At 45.3% G+C, this 20,211-nt stretch overlaps 1 protein-coding gene across 2 annotated transcripts in view; it reads left to right on the forward strand.

Annotated features, from left to right (window-relative positions):
* Positions 1-20,211, forward strand: part of GOLGA4 (golgin A4) — a 238,344-nt gene that overhangs the window by 90,889 nt on the left and 127,244 nt on the right. For both annotated transcript variants that reach the window (XM_066585713.1, XM_066585714.1), the window contains 3 exons: positions 5,514-5,692; positions 6,363-6,494; positions 8,120-8,275. In XM_066585713.1, the coding sequence (XP_066441810.1) occupies positions 5,514-5,692; positions 6,363-6,494; positions 8,120-8,275 (467 nt within the window). The remainder of the gene's footprint in view (positions 1-5,513; positions 5,693-6,362; positions 6,495-8,119; positions 8,276-20,211) is intronic.

Below are 20,211 nucleotides of genomic sequence, written 5' to 3' on the forward strand. Positions count from 1 at the left end.
TAAGCACAACCATTGCAGTTTGGTATTCGGAAAAGATTTAGACCTCTTTTATCACATGAATATAATACAGGGCCGTTCTATCTCAGAACAGAGATTGGAGCTGCAGGAAGATCATGCTGGGATCATGCTGTGCATTCTGGGAAGAGCAAAGAATCACTGTAAGCAGAAAGATTGATGGGATTAGCCGGGTCTAACTGCTCGGAGGACATCGCAAACCGGGTGCTGTTATCAGTAGAAGTTTGGAAGTGGATATCATCTGACAACATGGAAAAGGATTTCGTGACCTGCAATGTATGCTATATGTTTACAGACCTACCAGAGGAAAAGCCAAACTTCACCTGCCAGAAATGCAAGCATATCTCTACTAGAGGAAAAGGTGCGCAGTCATCAGGAGAGAATAGCTACATTAAAAAAAACTTATTGAGGAAGGTGAGGATTTCCTTGATAGAGTAAAAGAAAGCCTTTAAAATGTGAAAGGAAAAGAAATGTCCAGTGTACCTGCAGAAGCCGAAGAATAGAAGAATGTGACCCAAAGAAGCAGGAGGATCAGGAGTCATCCAGCACCCATACTGTTTGGGAACCAGTACCAAGTTCTCACGCAGGAGGACCTGGTACTGGTTCCTGAGCAGAAGGAGAAAGCGGTACAGCAAAATGAATGACTCTACCCACAAAGATCAGAGCACAGGAGAAAGGGGTACAGCAAGAAATGACTACATACAGAAAACAGAGTAGAGGAGAAAGAGGTACAGCACTGAATGACTCTACCCACAAAGAACTGTGTAGTAAGCATATAGTTCTCTTGAATGGAGATAAAGAAGTGCTGTTATGAAGAAGAAAGAGTGCTGGTTGTGGGGGATTCCCTATTGAGAGGAGCAGAGGCTACTGCCTGCAGACCTGATACCTCACGAGAGGCGTGCTGTCTTCCAGGTGCACAAATCAAAGATGTGTCTGATAGGCTGTCAAGATTCTTTAGTCCTACAGGACACCAGCCATTCCTACCAATACATGTAGAGACAAATGACCCTGCAAAAAAGGACCTTGCAACGATCTGCAGAGACTTTGAAGACCTTGGAAAGAAGGTGACTTAACTAGGAGCACAGGTGGTCGTCTTATCCATCCTCCCATTGGATGGCCATGGAATAAGATGTAACAGGATTCTAGAGGTGAACAACTGGCTACGTCGATGGTGCTGTCAGCAAAGATTTGGATTTCTAGACCATGGAGTGAATTACCTGTACGATTTACTGCTTGCTAGACATGGGTTGCAGCTTACAAAAACAGGTCAGCATATGTTTGGTTGGTGCCTAGCTCTCATTAGGAGAGCTTTAAACTAGAACAATGTGGGAAGGGAAGTAAAAGGCCAGGTAAAAATATACAGCTCATTAATACATTTGAGAACCTTGCTGTTAAAAGTGGAAAGGAAGAACAAAAACAACAAAATCAGAAGGAAGGTAGAGGAGCAAGAGACACTGATCCCAAACTAAAATATGTTTACAGAAATGCGCAGAGCATGCTAAACAAACAATAAGAATTGGAGCTCCTAACACTGGAAGAGAAATATGATGTCATAGGCATCACGGAAACTTGGTGGAATGATACACATGATTGGAATACAAGGCTTGAAGGATATAACTTATTTATAAGAAACAGACCTAAAAAAGGGGAGGAGGTGTTGTGTTGTATGTTAGGAAAATATTCATCTCCACAGAGATTCAAGCTTCAGAGCATGGTAGTTTTGTAGAAACTGTTTGGGTAAGAATACAAGGCGAGAACAACAGAAAGGACACCATTGTAGGCATTTACTGTAGACCGCCTGGACAAGCAGAAGATGTTGATGAACTCTTTCTACATCAGAAGTTCTGAAAGAAGCATAACATAGTGATCATGGGAGATTTTAACTATCCAGATATATTTGTTGGGAATCTCACTCAAGTAAAAGCAATGGATTCAACAAATTCTTATCTGCTCTTGTTGCGAACTTTATCTTCCAAAAGGTAGAAGAGAAAACAAGGGGATCTGCTATCTTGAACCTAATTCTTACCAACAGGAAGAAAATAGTTGAAGAAAGAATGGCTGGGACCTTAGGAGGCAGCGATCATGCTATCCTTAAATTTTGGATAAAAAGTGGATGAAGACCTGAGAAAACTCAAACCTCAAGGTTGGATTTCAGAAAGGTAGATTTTTAATGAACTCAGAAAGAGGATAGGACGACTCCAATGGCTGGATGTTAAGTACGGGAGTGTCCAAGAAGGTTGTGAAATATTGCGAAATGAAATTCTCAAAGCACAATCGTTAACAATCCCTAAAAGAAGCAAGAATGGGAAGCATTTAAAGAGACCGGGATGGATGAACACAGTACTTGCACACATTTTAAAAAGGAAGAAAAATATGTTTATCAAATAGAAAGAGGGGGGGGGGGGGGATATCTAAAGAAGAATATAATGCGGTCTGCAAAAACTGTAGGGCAAGTGTCAGAAAAGTTAAAGCGAATAATGAATTGAGGCTTGAAACAGAGGCCAAAAGCAATAAAGGATTTGCGGGGTATGTCAAAAGAAAAGCCAAAGAAATTATTGGATGCTTACAAAATGAAAATGGTGCATTGGTTAAGAATGATGTTGATAAGGCCAAACTTTTCAATTCCTATTTTGTATCTGTTTTCACTCAGAAAGTAGATGGGAGATCAACTGGTCTTCCCTGTGTTATTGGGGGCATAAAAAATACAGACTATCTATAAGCAGAGCGATAAGGGAACACTTGGCTAACTTAAATGAATTCGAGTCTCAAGGTCCAGATGAATTACATCCTAGGATACTAAAGAAAGCTGCAGAGGTGATTGCTAAACCACTTGCCATAATCTTTGAAAATTCCAAGAGAACAGGAGAAGTCCCAGAAGATTGGAAAAGGGCAAATGTCCCTATCTTCAAAAAAGGAAGAAGGTGGATCCAGGAAACTACAGGCCTGTGAGCCTGACTTTATACCAGGAAACATCTTTGAACAAATTATTAAACAGCATGTATGCAAGTACTTGGATAAAAATGGAGTAATTAATCAGAGCCATCATGAGTTTGTAACAAAAAGTCATGCCAGATGTCTCTAATTTCCTCCTACGACAGAATCACCGACTGGGTTGATCAGGGAAATGCGGTAGATATATTATATCTTGACCTTTAGTAAAGCATTTAACAAAGTATCTCATACTATACTTATTGAAAAAAGGACCAAATATGGTCAATGACAATGCAACTGTTAGGTGGATTCACAACACCTGATGATTTCCTGCCCCACCCCCACCCCTGCTACGCAAACGTCCTGTCCCTGGTGCTGTGACACACCAACCTGCCATTGTCCGTTGTGCGGCTGGAGCATGGACACTCTTGCCTCCGAAGTACTCCGGCCCTTCGCTCCTCAAATTAACCACCACCGCTCTGCTGCACTGACAGTGTATGGAAATTGTATAGAACATAATACAACAGTACCCCACCAGAGAATGGAGTCAGAGCAGATTGCAGATCTCTTCCAGCGGCCCTCCTCCATTCCCTGCTAACAGGCAGCTGTTGATAGCTGAACGCCTATTTACACGGGTCATTTTTTGGTGAGCTAAAAACTGACTCTGAGAAGTGAGTGATCTCTTGCTCCATGCCCTGTTGGTGGCTACATGTACACGGGACAAGTGTACTTGAGTTCACGGTTTACTGAAATAATTCCGGGGTAATTACTCTGTGTGAAGGTGCCTTTTGAGAGTGTAGGCATTTAGCCTGAACAGTATCCTCAGTTGTATGTGTCTACCGTATTTCCTAGAAAATAAGACCCTGTCTTTTATATTAATTTTTGCCCCAAAGGAGGCACAGTGTCTTATTTCCAGGGGGGACGTTATACTTGCCTGGTCCCAGTGCCTCACGCTGCTGGTCTCTGGTGGCAATGCAGCCATTTGCTGCGTCCTCCATGCTGAGAGATCCTCTTTTTTTTTTTTTCTGTTGACGGGGCTTTGAAAACCCCACCTCCAGCAAAGTGAGCGCTGTGATTGGATCGAGCGCCAGCCAATCACAGCCGGCCCTCAATGAGCCAGTCACAGCCATTCAATGATGTCATTCACTGAAGTCTTTCTGTACTGTTGTTACAAATGCTTGACAAGCTTTTTTGAATTGCTACAGTAAAACCTCTTTGAGATGACCACACGGAGTTGCATTGGAAAGTGGATTTCTGGGGAGGTGGTCCTCTAAAAGAATTTGCACCTTGTATGTAATGGTATGGTGGAAGGCAATTCTGATCTAAATAAAGGGTGATTATTTCAAAGAAGTGGTCTTTTGGAGCAGTTGCACTGTAGTATTGGGGCCTGCCATACAGGTCAATGGGACAGGGCACGCGCCCTGCCATACAGGTCTATGGGACAGGGCACACGAGGAAACGTGAAGAGAGTCAGAATTTTGTGCTGCGCGCCAACTTCACTGCGTGACAGTGATCGCTGAGTCTGTCATTGGCTGCAGCACTGTGCTGTCCCCTAAATTGACTGGGCAACCTGTAAATGTGACATCCAAGCGGAGATCTGAAGTGGCGACATGGGACACAGCGGGGAGAGGTTAGTATATGCCTATTTGTGTTAGGTTAGTGCATGGGGAGCTGGATATACAGAAATGCTACAACTCTGACAACTCCTTTAAATTTGTTTAATGTAGGTCCACCAGGCCTTGATCTTATCCCTCTAGGTAGGGATGGTGAGGTATGTGTATGGTGGACTTGTTGTGCTTCTGTCTTGTATTCGATTTGTTCTCGACTAAGCTTAACTGACCATATGAACTTGTGGTGTTTTTGTATTTTTTATAGCGATAAGACCCCAAAAAACTGCAAACAGTTAAAGGGGTTGTCCCGCGCCGAAACAGGGTCTTTTTTTTTTTTCAACCCCCCCCCCCCCCCCCCGTTTGGCACGAGACAACCCCGATGCAGGTGTTAAAAAAGAACACCGCACAGCGCTTACCTGAATCCCCGTGCTCCGGTGACTTCTTACTTACCTGCTGAAGATGGCCGCCGGGATCTTCTCCCTCGGTGGACCGCAGGGCTTCTGTGCGGTCCATTGCCGATTCCAGCCTCTTGATTGGCTGGAATCGGCACGTGACGGGGCGGAGCTACACGGAGCCCCATTGAGAAAAGAAGAAGACCCGGACTGCGCAAGCGCGTCTAATTTGGCCATTAGACGCTGAAAATTAGACGGGCACCATGGAGACGAGGACGCCAGCAACGGAACAGGTAAGTGAATAACTTTTGATAACTTCTGTATGGCTCATAATTAATGCACAATGTACATTACAAAGTGCATTAATATGGCCATACAGAAGTGTATAGACCCACTTTGTTTCGCGGGACAACCCCTTTAAATGTTTTGTGCCTGTAATTATGTATTGCTTGGAAGCTTAGCTGTGATTTTTGTTTCTTCATATAACTGCTTATGTATGAGAAATATAAACACATTTGACGTGATTGGTTTACCTGACACTGAAGTTATTGAATTCTCATTTTAGCATTTGAACAATTAGAAAAGGCTGTAAGTGCTTCGCAGAAAACAGAGGAGGCCCACAGAAAAGGAAAGCGAGAAATGGAGGAACACATTAAAGCCGTAGAGCAGGCCAGTGAAGAGGAGCGTATGAAAATCCAAAAGGAACTTGGTCGTGTGAAGCAAGAGGTGGTGGATATTATGAAGGTATGTGTTTTTTTTGTTGTTTTTTTTTGTTTTTGTTTTTTCCCAACCCCATTAAGGTTGGATATGCGTGGGGATAATATGGAGCTCCATATATGGTGGGTGTTGGCTGTCACATCGATTACGGACACCCAGCTGCAGAAAGCAGAACTGGCTGCTGCATTTAAATTGCTTGAAAGAGGGAGGGGACTCGCTATGTCTCCTGAGCGTTTTATTGCACCAAGATAGCAATGTGCCATTTGCTTGCCCTGGAAGCCTGAGGCCTTGTGAAGGTCTTCAGGGGCTGTCATGGACTTCTGCCCATTAATCCCTGCTTGTGGCAGGGCCTAATAGGATTCCGACAATTATTCAGTATACTACAATACAGATGTATTGCAGTATATTGTAAAGGTGATTAAACAATCGCAGTCTCTAGTCGTCTATGGGGCAATGAGAAAACAGCAATAAGATTTAACGTGTATACAGTGATATATAGGAGTTAAACAAGCCAAACCAAACAAGATTTTTACTTAAACTGTATTGAAAAAATGATTTGCATCCCAAACTACATGCATTTAAGTAAATAAGAATTGCCCCAAAGGTGTCTAAAGCCTTTAAATATACATTTCCACTATGTGTAATATTGCCACTTGTAGTAACGTTTGACAAAATGTTACATTTTAATCTTTTACAGAAAAGTTGTGATGAGCGTATTCTGGAGATGGAGAAATTACATGCCGAAGCCTTAAAGAGTAAAGAGCAGGAACAGGAGGAAAGACTAAGACAGTCGGAAGAGGAGTATCAGGAAAAGTTGAAAGCCACTTTTGTAAGTCAAGGTTTTAAAATATTTATAAATGATCAGATTTCTGCACTTTATTTATTAAGGGGAGCTATTGGATCCACGATTAGTAAAGCTCATTCAGCTCAGTAAATGTGTGGCAGTTACCTAGTAATCTACTTCTCTTTTGTTAAGATGGTTCTCCAGGGAGGGGAAATGGCCTTCTCCAGCGCTGTCAGAACATCCAATTCTTGCCGGTTCTGACACTCTTTCACATGGAATGGCCTTTCCTGTTGCCCATGGCATCATCACAGGAGTTTGACTGTTCTGGTAATTTCAATAATTAAGTCAACCCTTTTCTCTGCCATTAAGTCATTGCAGAGGACGGGGTGGGAGCTGGCTTAGAGGAACCAAACTGTCATCCCCATACAATCACATCACGGGCAATGGTATGGCGATGCCACGTAACCTTTTGTCAGAAAAGGGATGAAAGTGAAGATTCTGAAACCTCTCCTCCTTGGACAAGTCTTTTAATTTAGTAGCTCTATAATTATCTTTTCACTAATGGTAGTCAGCATGAACTTAATATGGTTTTCTTCTAGGTTTCTATAAGATGTAATGGTTGGGTTAGTCCTTTCACAACACAGAATTCTGACAAGGAGAGCGACATTGTAAAACACTAGAAATGAGTCGAGGCAATTCGAGAACAGAATCCAGAGGCTCAGATATAGTCAGTACAGTAGGCACAGCTCAGATCTATACATGTTGGAGGAGTTGTCCGGCCACGCAGGGCGAAATTTTTTTATAATAATGCTTTTCTTTCATTAACTATTCTAAAACACAGCATACATGGGTTGAAAACGCAAAGCATATAACTTATGTCTTTTTCTAACTTTGTAAACTGATGTTGAAAGCAGTTTTCAAAGATGCTGCCGTTGTGCTAAAAATCCCACAATGCCCTGCGCTTCGCCCCTTTGTATTCGCACTCCTGATGACAGCAGGATGCATTAACATAAAAAGCAGTCTCTCCCAGCCCCCTGCACAGCTCCCGCCCACCTCCATTGAACTAAAGGTCAGTCTCTCCTGGCCCGGCCAACTTTGATTGAACTAAATGTTAGTCTCTCCTGGCTTCGCCCAGCTCCCGCCCATGCCCCGCCCCTCTTCACAGTATTGGATATTCTCCTGCTGTAGAGTGAACTTAGAGGGGGCAGGGCCAGGAGAGACTGTCTGTTCGTATAAAGGAGGTGGATCATGGATCTGCTGCATCTAAGCAGATTCTATGGAATACATCTGCTGAACAGATGTATCTAAGCCGATCCTGTGTGATACATCAGCTGAGCAGACTTATCACACAGCATCTGCTTAAATACATCTGTTCAGCAGACGTATCACACAGGATCGACTTGGATATATCAGCTCGGCAGACAGTATCACACATGATAGTTGCCCCATTAGTAATAGTGACTCCCGATAGTTGCCCAAGCAGTAATAGTGACTCCCAGCGGCTGCCCCAGCAGCAATGGGGACTCCCAGCGGTTGCCCCAGACTCCCTTTCGCTTTACAAGCCCTTTCTTATATCTATAGTCCCTTCATCTGTACAAGGGTTTATGAACACACTAAGTATATTTCTGTTAATATTTTAAACCTATCAGTCTTTTTCTATTTCATAACAGGCAAAGGACCAGGAGGGGTTTTTGAAAACTACGCAGGAAAAAGAACAGCAAGCATTACTTGCTTTAGAAGAGATGGAACTTCAGAAGAAAGCCATTCAAACACAAGCTGAAAACCAGCTTCAGGAAATGCAGCAAAAGCTTGAAGAATGTAGAACAGTAAGTTGCATTATATTTTGACAGCTCCATTAACCCCTTCAGTAGCAAGTTTCTTACCACCCTGTCAGACCCAACAGGGCAGTTTTTTTTAAATGGGCCAAACATTTAATTTCAACTAATTTTTCAGTCGCGTTCCAAGAGCCATAACTTTTTCATTTTTTTCATTGACACAGCCATATGAGGGCTTGTTTTTTGCGGGACAAGTTGTATTTTTTGTTGTCATCAGTTTTGGGTATATATAATGTACTGCAAAACTTTTGTAAAAAAACTGTAGGGAGTTTAGGAAAAAAAAATTCTACCCTTTTGTTTTTTGGATTTCATTTTTATGGCGTTCAGTGCAGAATAAATAGAGAATAATGTTCTAACACTGAGTCAACACTATTCTGGCGATACCAAGTTTATACAGTTTTTTTATGTTTTGCTATTTTCGTACATTTAAATTTTTTAAATTTTTTTTAAAAGGTTTGCTTTTGTGTCGCCACATTCCAAGAGCCATATTAATTTTTTTTCATTGCCAGAGCTCTAGAAGGCCTTGTTTTTTGCAGGATGAACTTTAGTCTTCATTAGAGATGAGCGAACGTACTCGTTTCGAGTACTTACGCACCCGAGTACCGCCATTTTCGAGTACTTCAGTACTCGGGTGAAAAGATTCGGGGGCTGCCGGGGGGCGGGGAGAGGCGTGACGGTGCGGGGGGTAGCAGTGTGGAACAGGCGGGAGCCCTCTCTCTCTCCCTCTCCCCCCCACTCCCCACTGCTACCCCCCGTGCCGCCACGGCGCCCCCCGAATTTTTTCGCCCGAGTACGGAAGTACTCGGAAATCGCGGTATTCGGGCGAAAAAGGGGCGTGGCCGAGCACGTTCGCTCATCTCTAGTCTTCATTTATCTAATATCTAGGCAATTTTCATTTTTTCTAGGGGCCAGATTAACAAAATCTGTAATTCTGGCATGTATCTTTATTTTTCACTGCATTCTCTGAGCAGTATAAATAATATATTAAATAAATTCTACAGGCAAGTACCAAATTGTAATAGTTTTTTTATTTTTCGTGACTTTTTCACAGTTTTAAAAAATAAATAAATAAAAGTTTAAATCACCCTTTTTTGCCATATTTATAATTAAAAAAATCTAAATCATAAAAGAAAAATACATATTTGGTATCGCCGCGTCGGTAAACGTCCGATCTATAAAAGTAGTGCATTATTTACCCCACATGGTAAACGTAGTCCGGAAAAAAAATTAAAGAATGCCAGAAATGCACTTTTTCAGTCACCCTGTCTCCTAGAAAAAATGCAATAGAAAGCGATCAAAAGGTCTTATCTATTCCAAATTAGTACTAATGTAAATTACAGGACATTCCACAAAAATGAGCCCTTGCTCAACTACGTCGACGCAAAAATAAAAGTTATTGCGAGTAGAAGATGCAGCAGAAAACAGGATCAGGATCCCCGGTACCTGGCCCTGCAGCGCTCCTCCTTCCACAGTCGTCTCTCTCTTGGGGAGGGGGCGCAGGAGCTGCGCCGGATTTAGCAGCAGGCCGTCTGGTGTGGCACTCGGTGCGGCAGAAGGCAGCAGCTTCTGGCTTACCTCTTGGCAGCGGAGCGGCGGCCGGCACCAGCAGGGGAGTGCAGAGCGCCCCCCCCGGGTCCCGTGCGGCAGAATGACCTGTGGCGGAGCCACGGCCGAGGGCCTGTGTCCGGAAGGCGCCAAATACAAAATTTAAAGACCAAACTTCCTCTGCTGTCTGTCTGGATTCTGAATGCAGGATGTCAGCCAGGAAAGATACTGAGGGCAATTTACTTGTAAGTAAACCTCTATTGCGGGTTTTCTGTTGTTGTATTGTCTGAATGTTGCTGAAAATTCTGGCTATCTCCGTTTTTTTTAATATGAGAGAGATGCACAAAAAAAAAAGATGCCAAGAAATGGATTTGCAAATGTTCTGTTTGTATGCAGCGGCTGCAGGATGGCCATGCAAAACCGCTTTGTGTGGTTTGTACGGCCAAGGTAGTCAGAGAGAAAGGCCTCTCGGCCATGGCGGACATTCGTGCGGTAATCCGCAAAGAAATAGAGGCATCTCTCTCCAGTCTTCCCTTTCCACCTCAAGCTAAAAGGACGAGGCCGATGCTTATGGAAGACTCTGATTCAGAAGAGGGTCTCCTGGAAGACACCTCTTTAGAATCTGCACCACTGACGAAAGATGCTAAAAAGTATTTCTTCTCGTCGGCGGACATGGCCCAACTGCTGAGCACAGTTAGGCGCACTATGCAAGTGGAGGATGAGGCTCCACAACAGTCCTCGCTCCAGGATAGTCTGTTCCGGGGTCTTCAACCACAACCGAAACCGACGACATCCTGAAGCAACTGATCTTATCAGAGTGGAGGCAAGCGGAATATAAATTCTCCCTTCCAAAAGAATTCAGGGATCGCCTGATATTTTCCGCAGACGACGTTGACTTCTTGAAAGCTACCCCCAAGGTGGACCTAGCGGGGGCCAAGGTATCCAAGAAAGCGGCCCTATCCTTCGAGCACGTCTCGCAGTTGCGGGATCCGCTTGACGCTAAAGTGGATTCCGCAATGAAGAAAGCATGGGAAGTCTCTGCCCTGGCTATGAAGGCGAATATCACAGCCACATGTGTTGCGAGGTCCATGACTGTCTGGTTGGACCAGCTCCAGTCGCTGGTCGCCCAAAGGGAAGATATTGCCAGTTGCTTGCCTCTACTCCAGCTAGCAACAGGATTCCTGGCGGATACCTCCATGGAGTCCGTGAGGTTTGGAGCCCGCTCGGCAGTACTCTCCAACACAGCTAAGAGAGCTGTTTGGGTCAAAGCCTGGACTGGGGATAGTACCTCCAAAAATAGGCTCTGCGCCCTGCCGTTCCAGGGCCACAGGATTTTCGGGCCTTCCCTGGACTTATTGTTGGAGAAGGCATCGGACAAGAGCCACAGGCTCCCTACGGAGAGGGCCTTCAGCCGCCCTTCCTTCTCCTACCCTCCATCATTTCCCTCCAGGCCGTACAAAGGGAAAGGGAAGACCGGATGCTGGTCCTAAAGGCTGAAAGGGTGAGACAACGCCCTCAGGGCCACCTACGACTGAGACCCTACAGGTCGGGTGTCGACTGATTCGGTTTGCCTCCAGGTTGGAGAAAGTGATGTCCAGTCCCTGGGCCCTGCGCCTTATTAAAGAGGGCTACAAAATTGAATTTTCCTCCTCCCCTTCCCGTGGGTTCGTGGTCACCCTCTGCCCGTCGCCCTCTCTCTCTCAGGCTCTTTAGCTGGGAGTGCAAGAATTGCTATCTCTAGGGGCCATTGTTCAGGTTCTCGTGGAGGATCAGTTATTGGGTTGCTACTTTCCCCTGTTCCTTGTCAAGAAGCCCAATGGTTCTTATAGAATAATTATTAACCTAAAATTCCTGAACAAATCTATTTCTTACAGGAGATTTAAGATTGAGTCAGTACGATCAGCGATCCCTTTAATCGTGCCCGGTAGCATCATGGCCACCATTGATCTAAAGGACTCTTATTACCATGTCCCCATTCACCCAGATTCTCAGCAATTCCTACAGTTTGCTCTGGTCATTGACGGTTCGGTGTTACACCAGATTGTATTCTAACCATTTGGGATCTCTTCAGTACCTCTGGTGTTTTCCAAAGTAGTGTTGGAAACGATAGCTTTCCTGGGGGCCAATAATGTAATAATCCCATATTTGGATGACTTCCTGATGGTAGTGGGGTTGGTGCCAGAGCTCCAAGCTCCAAGCTCATATCGATTTCACTCTCAATTAGTTCGAATCATTGGATTGAATTGTCAACTACGATAAATCTAGTCTCCTTCCTGAACACCAAAAGATGTTTCTAGGAGTTATCTTGGACTCTCGCCTCCAGCGTTCTTCCCTTCCCCCGGAGAGACAGAAGGCGGTGCTAGACTAATGTCGGGGACTTTTTCTGTCCGCTAAGATTTCCATTAGGAAAGGCATAAGCGTCCTTGGCTCATCACATGCATCGGAGTAGTCCCATGGGCTCAGCTTCACTGCAGAACGCTGCAGGAGTTTATCCTCGGTAATTGGGATAGATCGCCTTCTTCCCTGGATTTGTTAGTTTCCCTTTCCCCCAGGATCAAGAAATCCTTAGAGTGGTGGCTGTCATCGTCCAACCTCTCCAGATCCAGAGTCTGGTACCCTGCATCCCCAATCTCTATCTTCACCGATGCTACTGCGACTGGCTGGGGGGCCCACTTGGGACATTATTACGTCCATGGGGGCTGGAACCAGGAGGAGGCGGCTCAGTCTTCTAATTATAAAGAACTATGTGCCGTTTGGAAGGCGGTTTGCGGCTTTGAGGCAGAAATCGGAGGTAGACACGTTAAAATCTTTTCAAACAATGTGACAACTGTGTCCCCCATTCGTAACCAGGGGTCTACCCAGAATCCATGACTCGAAGGCCTGGAGGCGAACCTTCTAGGCTGGACAGAACAATGGACACTCTCCGTCACAGTCATCCACGTAAGGGGTCCAGAGAACCTTACAGCAGATATCCTCAGCCGCAGACAGATAGACCTGGGGGAGTGGACACTTCATCCGCATGCATTCTGTCTAATTACAGAAGAGTGGGGGACACCACAGGTGGACTTGTTCGCCTCCCAGGAGATGGCCAAATGCCCCAGTTGCTTCTCCAGGGGAGCAGACAGGCATTCACTGGGAATAGACTCTTTCTCAGACCTGGGACTGGGCTCTCGCTCTCCTTTCCCACCCATACCTCTAATCCTGCTGGTCTTGAGGAAAATCTGGGGGTCTCGGGGCTATGTCATCCTAGTCGCTCCTTTCTGACCCAAAAGACCTTGGTTTCAGCTCCTGGCCACTCTCTCGACCCAGGACCCTCTCCATCTCACTCAGAGACGATCTTCTGCAGCAAGGTCCTCTGTTATGCTCAGAGGTCCGAAGGTTCAGACTAGCGGCCTGGAAACTGAACGGGTAAAATACCTCAACCAGGGTCTGTCAGGTAGAGTAGTGTCTACCTTATGTAAGCATCTTAAGAAACCTACCAGGAAGCTTTATGTCAGGATTTGGGATACCTTTTCTAGGTGGCTGGGTCATAGCATCCACCATCTCCGTCAGCCAAACATCAGCCAAATCTTAGATTTTCTGCAGGATGGTCTGGATATGGAACAAAGTCCTAATACCTTCAAGGTCCGGGTAGCCGCCTGGGAGCCTTTTTTGACACCCCCCCCCCCCCCCCCTTAGGTGACCATAGGCTGATCAGGAAATATCTTAAAGGGGCGGTTAGACTTCACCCATTTGTTAGGGAAACAATGCCCCCCTGGGGCATTAATTTAGTACTGCAGGCACTCTGTGAACATCCCTTTCAGCCCCTGGATGAGCTTTCATTCAGGATCTTTTCCTACAAGGTAGCCTTCCTGGTCGCCATCACGTCCGCTAGACGGATTGGGGAGATTCAGTCCTTCTCCATTAAGACTCCTTACGTGACTGCATTTCCAGACAAAGTAGTATTCAAACCTGACTCCTTTTTCCAGCCCAAAGTCCTTACGGATTTTCATAGGGAAGAGCTTATAGTCCTTTCCTCATTCTGTCAGGATCCTCGTAACACTGGGGAACAGTGGTTCCATAACTTAGATGTCAGGCGGGCAGTCTTAAACTATTTGGAGGCCACCAATTCCTTCAGGAAATCTAACAATCTTTGTTCAATTTTAGGGTCCGGGCAGAGGAGGGTCCGCTACTAAGGACTCCCTAGCGCAATGGGTCAGAAGGGCTATCGAGGACGCATGCTGGTCGCAAGGGATTTCTCTCTCCCCCCCCCCCCCCCCCTTCCTTCCTTCCCGGGCAACCTTAAAGCCCACTCCACCAGCGTGGCCACTTGTTCCTGGGCGGAGAGAGCCCAGGCGACAACAGATCAAATTTGCAAGGCCACCACCTGGTCCAGTACCCACATGTTCACTAAGCACTACCGCCTGGACTTGGAAGCCAGCCCGGATATGGCCTTTGGGCGTAAAGTACTGCAGGCGGTAGTCCCCCCCGCCCCTCCCCCCACCCTAAAAAAGCCCTCATGTTGTTGGCAATCTTCAGGTGTATGCTGACTGGATGACAAGGGGAAGACAGGAATTAGGTTTACCTGTTAATTCCCTTTCTTGATGTCCTCCTGACAGGCTTTTCCGTCCCCTTTTGAGTCTTGTGAAGTAACATACTGTAATTTATGATTTTCATATTAAAGAAACATTTGTTGAGCAAAGCTGGGTCACTGTAGTCACTTGGTACACACTGGTGAGCTGGTGATGGGAGTTGCCTTTTGTATTTTCCGCTTCCTGTCCCAACAGGTGTTCCGCAGGCAACCTTCACGTGTATGTTGTCAGGATGACCTCAAGAAAGGGAATTAACAGGTAATCCTAATTCCTGTATTTTATGGATACTGTTTTTGGGTGCATATACTTTTTGTCTTTTGAGAGCAGGGAGAGAAAACGCATCAGTTCTTCCTTAGGCCGCCTGCACACGGGCGGAAATCCCGCGGCAGGATTTCCGCCGCTCAAAGCTTGCAAGGGAGTGCATTACAATATGCACTCCTATGCAGACGGCCGCCGTTTGGCCGCGCGAAATCTCGCGTGGCAAACAAACCGCGGCATGTCCTATTTTTGTGCGGGGCTCGCTGAGCCTCACACAGAAACGTCACTCACCCGGCAGCCGGCACATGAAAGAGCCGGGGCCACCGGGCGCGGCTGAGTACGCGCTCGTCTCTGCAGGCGCTCGGGTCGGGTTTCGCGGCGAGAATTCTCGCCGCCGGATCCGACCCGCTTGTCTGCAGGCGGCCTTAGTTTTTTAAATTTATTTATTTATTTTTTTACTATATCAATCAAACAGCATAAATGACACAATACATTTTTTTCTGTGGATCGGTACGATTACAAAAATACCAAAAATATTATAATCTTTTTAGGTTTTTCCACAAAATCTTTTTGCCTTTTGGAAATTATAATTATTTTTGCATTGCTGCATTCAAAGTTGCATAACTTTTTTCATCTATTTTTATTTTTTTCATGGACAGAGCTCTGTGGGGGCTTGTTTTTTTGTGTCGCAAGCTGTAGTTTTTATTTGTACCATTTTGGGGTACCTATGGCTTTAGATTGCTTTTATTACGCATTTTTGGCAAATAAAAGGAATAAAATCAGCATTTGGCCTCAGTTGTGTGTTGTGTTTTTTTTTTTTCCCCACTGGTTTTGTTGTGCAGGATAATTAGTGTGCAGGATGACGGCCAGGGAGGACCCAGACAATCTCTAGACTGTAAGTGGTCCTGTGGGCCAACCTAACAACACCTGCACTATACTCCATTCACTGATGGAGGTTTCCCTTGTCATTTCAGAACAGGAAACAGGGATACTCAAAAACCTAGTGAGGCTACTAGGAGAAGTAAGAAATGACCAGTATGCTTGGGAATGTGGGATGACACCTACACTAAGGGCTCATGTCCACGGGCAAAAGAATTAAAATCCGCAGCAGATTTTAACTCTTTTCCTGCCCGCGGATCCGCACCCCATAGGGATGCATTGACCACCCGCGGGTAGATAAATACCCGCGGATCGTCAATAAAAGTGATTTTAAAAAAAATGGAGCATGAAAAAATCTGGACCATGCTCCATTTTCGTGCGGGTCTCCCGCGGGGACAGCTCCCGCGGGCTTCTATTGAAGCCTATGGAATCTGTCCGGATCCGCGGGAGACAAAAATCAGATTTTACTCACACGCTCCGGTTCTTCTCTTCGCCGCGGCACCATCTTCTCTCCGTCGCGGCCGGATCTTTTTTCTTCGGTCAGGCGCATGCGCTGGCATGTCACTGACGTCATCATGCACATCCGCCGGGCCGAAGAAAGAAGATCCGGCCGCGACGCAGAGAAGATGGCGCCGCAGCGAAGGAAGTATCCGGAGTGGGCAAGAGGTAAGTTTATTCTTATTTATTGTTATTTTCAGCGCTCATGTCCGCGGGGCAGGAGGGACCCGCTCCGGATTCTCCATGGAGAATCCGGAGCGGGCCTGATTTTCCCCGTGGACATGAGGCCTAAGACACTTTGCGTTACATGCTCAGCTAAAATTTTGCAGGTAGAAGAATCTTCCTTTATGTCTGACATCTGGACTGTTGTCCGTGAAGAGGTACAGTCCTCCCTTTCTGAGCTCCACCCAGGACCTTTGGGGGCCGCAAGAAGATGGACTATGGTGTGGCGTCAGATTCTGACTCTGATAGGGCTCCAGAATTCTCTGTAGGGGAATTAAGCGAAGTGGCACAGGAGGAAAAGAAATATCTCTTCTCCACCGCCAACATGGATCAATTGCTTAAAACAGTCTGTAAGACTATGCAGCTTGGGGACGAATTACAACAACCCCGCACAGCGCAAGATGACTTGTTTGCGGGTTATTTACCGCAACGCAAATCCATGTTTCCCGTAAACGCTACTCTTTGTTGAACAAATTCTGTTAAGTTTCGAAGGATTTTAGGGATCGGCTCTTATTTTCGGAGGAAGACGTTAAAAACACTGAGTGTCTCGCATATTCGTGTGCATTTCTCATAAAACCTTAATACTTGGCTGTTCATTTTCACATTTATTTATCAACTACCGATAATGGAACAAACCCAAACCAGGGAGGGCTCCTAGTCCCAGAGCCCCAAAACACCAGGAGAAAAAGAAAGAAGGAAAAAACAAGACAAAACAAACTAAAAAAGGGACAAAAAAAATAAAACACCCCCCTCCCCCTAAAAAACTTTAACCCTCCCCCCTTAAACAACAACCCTGCGCGACTCTTTAAAAAAAAAAAAAAAAAAAAAAGCAGGTATTCCTCACCATATCCATTCCCAATATCTAGACAGGCATCTCTGCTGCTGTTGCTGGACAGTTCACCCAGCCCTCCCAAACCTTGTCAAACTTCTCAGGACATTCCCTGGCCATATAAGTTAGTTTATACATTGGAAGCACAGAGTTCACCACCTGGATCCATGCGTTTCTGGTCGGCCTACCAGGGTGCTTCCAATTCAACAAAATCACCTTCTTGGCATAGAAAAACAGTGGCTTGTATAAGGTGCGGGTTGCTGCTGGCACTGGTAGGTCTCCAACAAGCCCAAAGAGGCACACCCCAGGGTGCATGATCCTCGGGGCCCCCAGGTGAGATTCCATAAATGCAAGAATGTCCCCTCAGTAGTCTCGCATGACTCTGCAGTCCCAGAACATGTGCATGATGGTCCCATTGGCAATTAAGCATCGGGGACAGAAGGGAGGAAATTGTTAGTGGCATTCCCTTGCTTCAGATGACCACGGGATTCCTGGTGGATGCTTCAATGGAGTCAGTGCGCTTTGGGGCCTGCATGGCAGCTTTATCTAACATGACCAGAAGAGTAGTTTGGGTAAAAGAGTGGTCAGGGGACATCACCTCTAAAACCAAGCTGTGTGCTTTACCCTTTCGGGGTCTCTGCATTTTTGGACCAGATCTAGAAAAGGCAGCGAACAAAAGCCAAGGGCTTCTGACCAACAGACCTCTTAAAAGACCCTTCACTCATACATAGGGAAAGAAAAGACTGGGAGCTGATTTTACCCCAAGGGAGGAAGAGGTAAGGCCCCTACTGTTGTCTCCGAATCAACACTTCCGTGTCCGCTAGGGGGAAAATTTGCCTGTTTCCATACCCGTTGGTAGAATGTAACAACCAACAAACAGGTTCTACACCTGGTAGCCGAGAGTTAGAAGATTGAGCTAGTGTCTTCTTGCCTGGATAGGTTCGTGTTAATCTCTATGCAGTCTCCGATTCTAGGGCAAGCTCTCCTTAAGGGAGTTCAGAATCTGTTGGACCTTGGTGCCGTCACTCCCGTCCCCGTACAAGAATGGGGGAAGGGGTTTTACGCACCATTATTTCTGGTTCCTAAACCAAACGGGTCACACCGTACCATAATTAATCTCAAGGAGCTACAGTTAGGGCTAGAAATATTTGGACAGTAACACAATTTTCGCGAGTTGGGCTCTGCATGCCACCGCATTGGATTTGAAATGAAGCCTCTACAACAGAATTCAAGTGCAGATTGTAACGTTTAATTTAAAGGTTTGAACAAAAATATCTGATAGAAAATGTAGGAATTGTACACATTTCTTTACAAACACTCCACATTTTAGGAGCTCAAAAGTAATTGGACAAATAAACATAACCCAAACAAAATATTTTTTTTTCAATATTTTGTTGCAAATCCTTTGGAGGCAATCACTGCCTTAAGTCTGGAACCCATGGACATCACCAAACGCTGGGTTTCCTCCTTCTTAATGCTTTGCCAGGCCTTTACAGCCGCAGCCTTCAGGTCTTGCTTGTTTGTGGGTCTTTCCGTCTGAAGTCTGGATTTGAGCAAGTGAAATGCATGCTCAATTGGGTTAAGATCTGGTGATTGACTTGGCCATTGCAGAATGTTCCACTTTTTTGCACTCATGAACTCCTGGGTAGCTTTGGCTGTATGCTTGGGGTCATTGTCCATCTGTACTGTGAAGCGCCGTCCGATCAATTTTGCAGCATTCAGCTGAATCTGGGCTGAAAGTATATCCCGGTACACTTCAGAATTCATCCGGCTACTCTTGTCTGCTGTTATGTCATCAATAAACACAAGTGACCCAGTGCCATTGAAAGCCATGCATGCCCATGCCATCACGTTGCCTCCACCATGTTTTACAGAGGATGTGGTGTGCCTTGGATCATGTGCCGTTCCCTTTCTTCTCCAAACTTTTTTCTTCCCATCATTCTGGTACAGGTTGATCTTTTGTCTCATCTGTCCATAGAATACTTTTCCAGAACTGGGCTGGCTTCTTGAGGTGTTTTTCGGCAAATTTAACTCTGGCCTGTCTATTTTTGGAATTGGTGAATGGTTTGCATCTAGATGTGAACCCTTTGTATTTACTTTCATGGAGTCTTCTCTATACTGTTGACTTAGAGACAGATACACCTACATCCCTGAGAGTGTTCTGGACTTCAGTTGATGTTGTGAACGGGTTCTTCTTCACCAAAGAAAGTATGCGGCGATCATCCACCACCGTTGTCTTCCGTGGACGCCCAGGCCTTTTTGAGTTCCCAAGCTCACCAGTGAATTCCTTTTTTCTCAGAATGTACCCGACTGTTGATTTTGCTACTCCAAGCATGTCTGCTATCTCTCTGATGGATTGTTTCTTTTTTTTCAGCCTCAGGATGTTCTGCTTCACCTCAATTGAGAGTTCCTTTGACCGCATGTTGTCTGGTCACAGCAACAGCTTCCAAATCCAAAACCACACACCTGGAATCAACCCCAGACCTTTTAACTACTTAATTGATTACAGGTTAACGAGGGAGACGCCTTCTGAGTTAATTGCAGCCCTTAGAGTCCATTGTCCAATTACTTTTGGTCCCTTGAAAAAGAGGAGGCTATGCATTACAGAGCTAGGATTCCTAAACCCTTTCTCCGATTTGGATGTGGAAACTCTCATATTGCAGCTGAGTGTGCACTTTCAGCCCATATTATATATATAATTGTATTTCTGAACATGTTTTTGTAAACAGCTAAAATAACAAAACTTGTGTCACTGTCCAAATATTTCTGGCCCTAACTGTAAATAACTTCATAGAGTACAGGAAAGTTTAAAATAGAGAAAATCAGAACTCTAACCCCCCTAATTAGTCCGGATAATGTAATGGCCACGGTTGATCTTAAGGATGAGTACTATCACATCTCCATTTATGCCAACTTACAAAAGTTCTTAAGATTTGCGCTGGAAATTGAAGGAGCAGTCCGCCACTATCAATCTGTTTGCCTTCCCTTTGGAATTTGTTCTGCTCCATGGGGTTTTTCCAAGGTGGGAATTATGGGATGATAATATCTGAATGATTTCCTTTTAGTGGCGGATTCTCTGGTAATTCTGGCATCGCATTTAAGCTCCACACTTGAGTTATTACGGG

The sequence above is a fragment of the Eleutherodactylus coqui genome, chromosome 12, assembly GCF_035609145.1.
Source record: "Eleutherodactylus coqui strain aEleCoq1 chromosome 12, aEleCoq1.hap1, whole genome shotgun sequence".
Classification (NCBI taxonomy): Eukaryota; Metazoa; Chordata; class Amphibia; order Anura; family Eleutherodactylidae; genus Eleutherodactylus; species Eleutherodactylus coqui.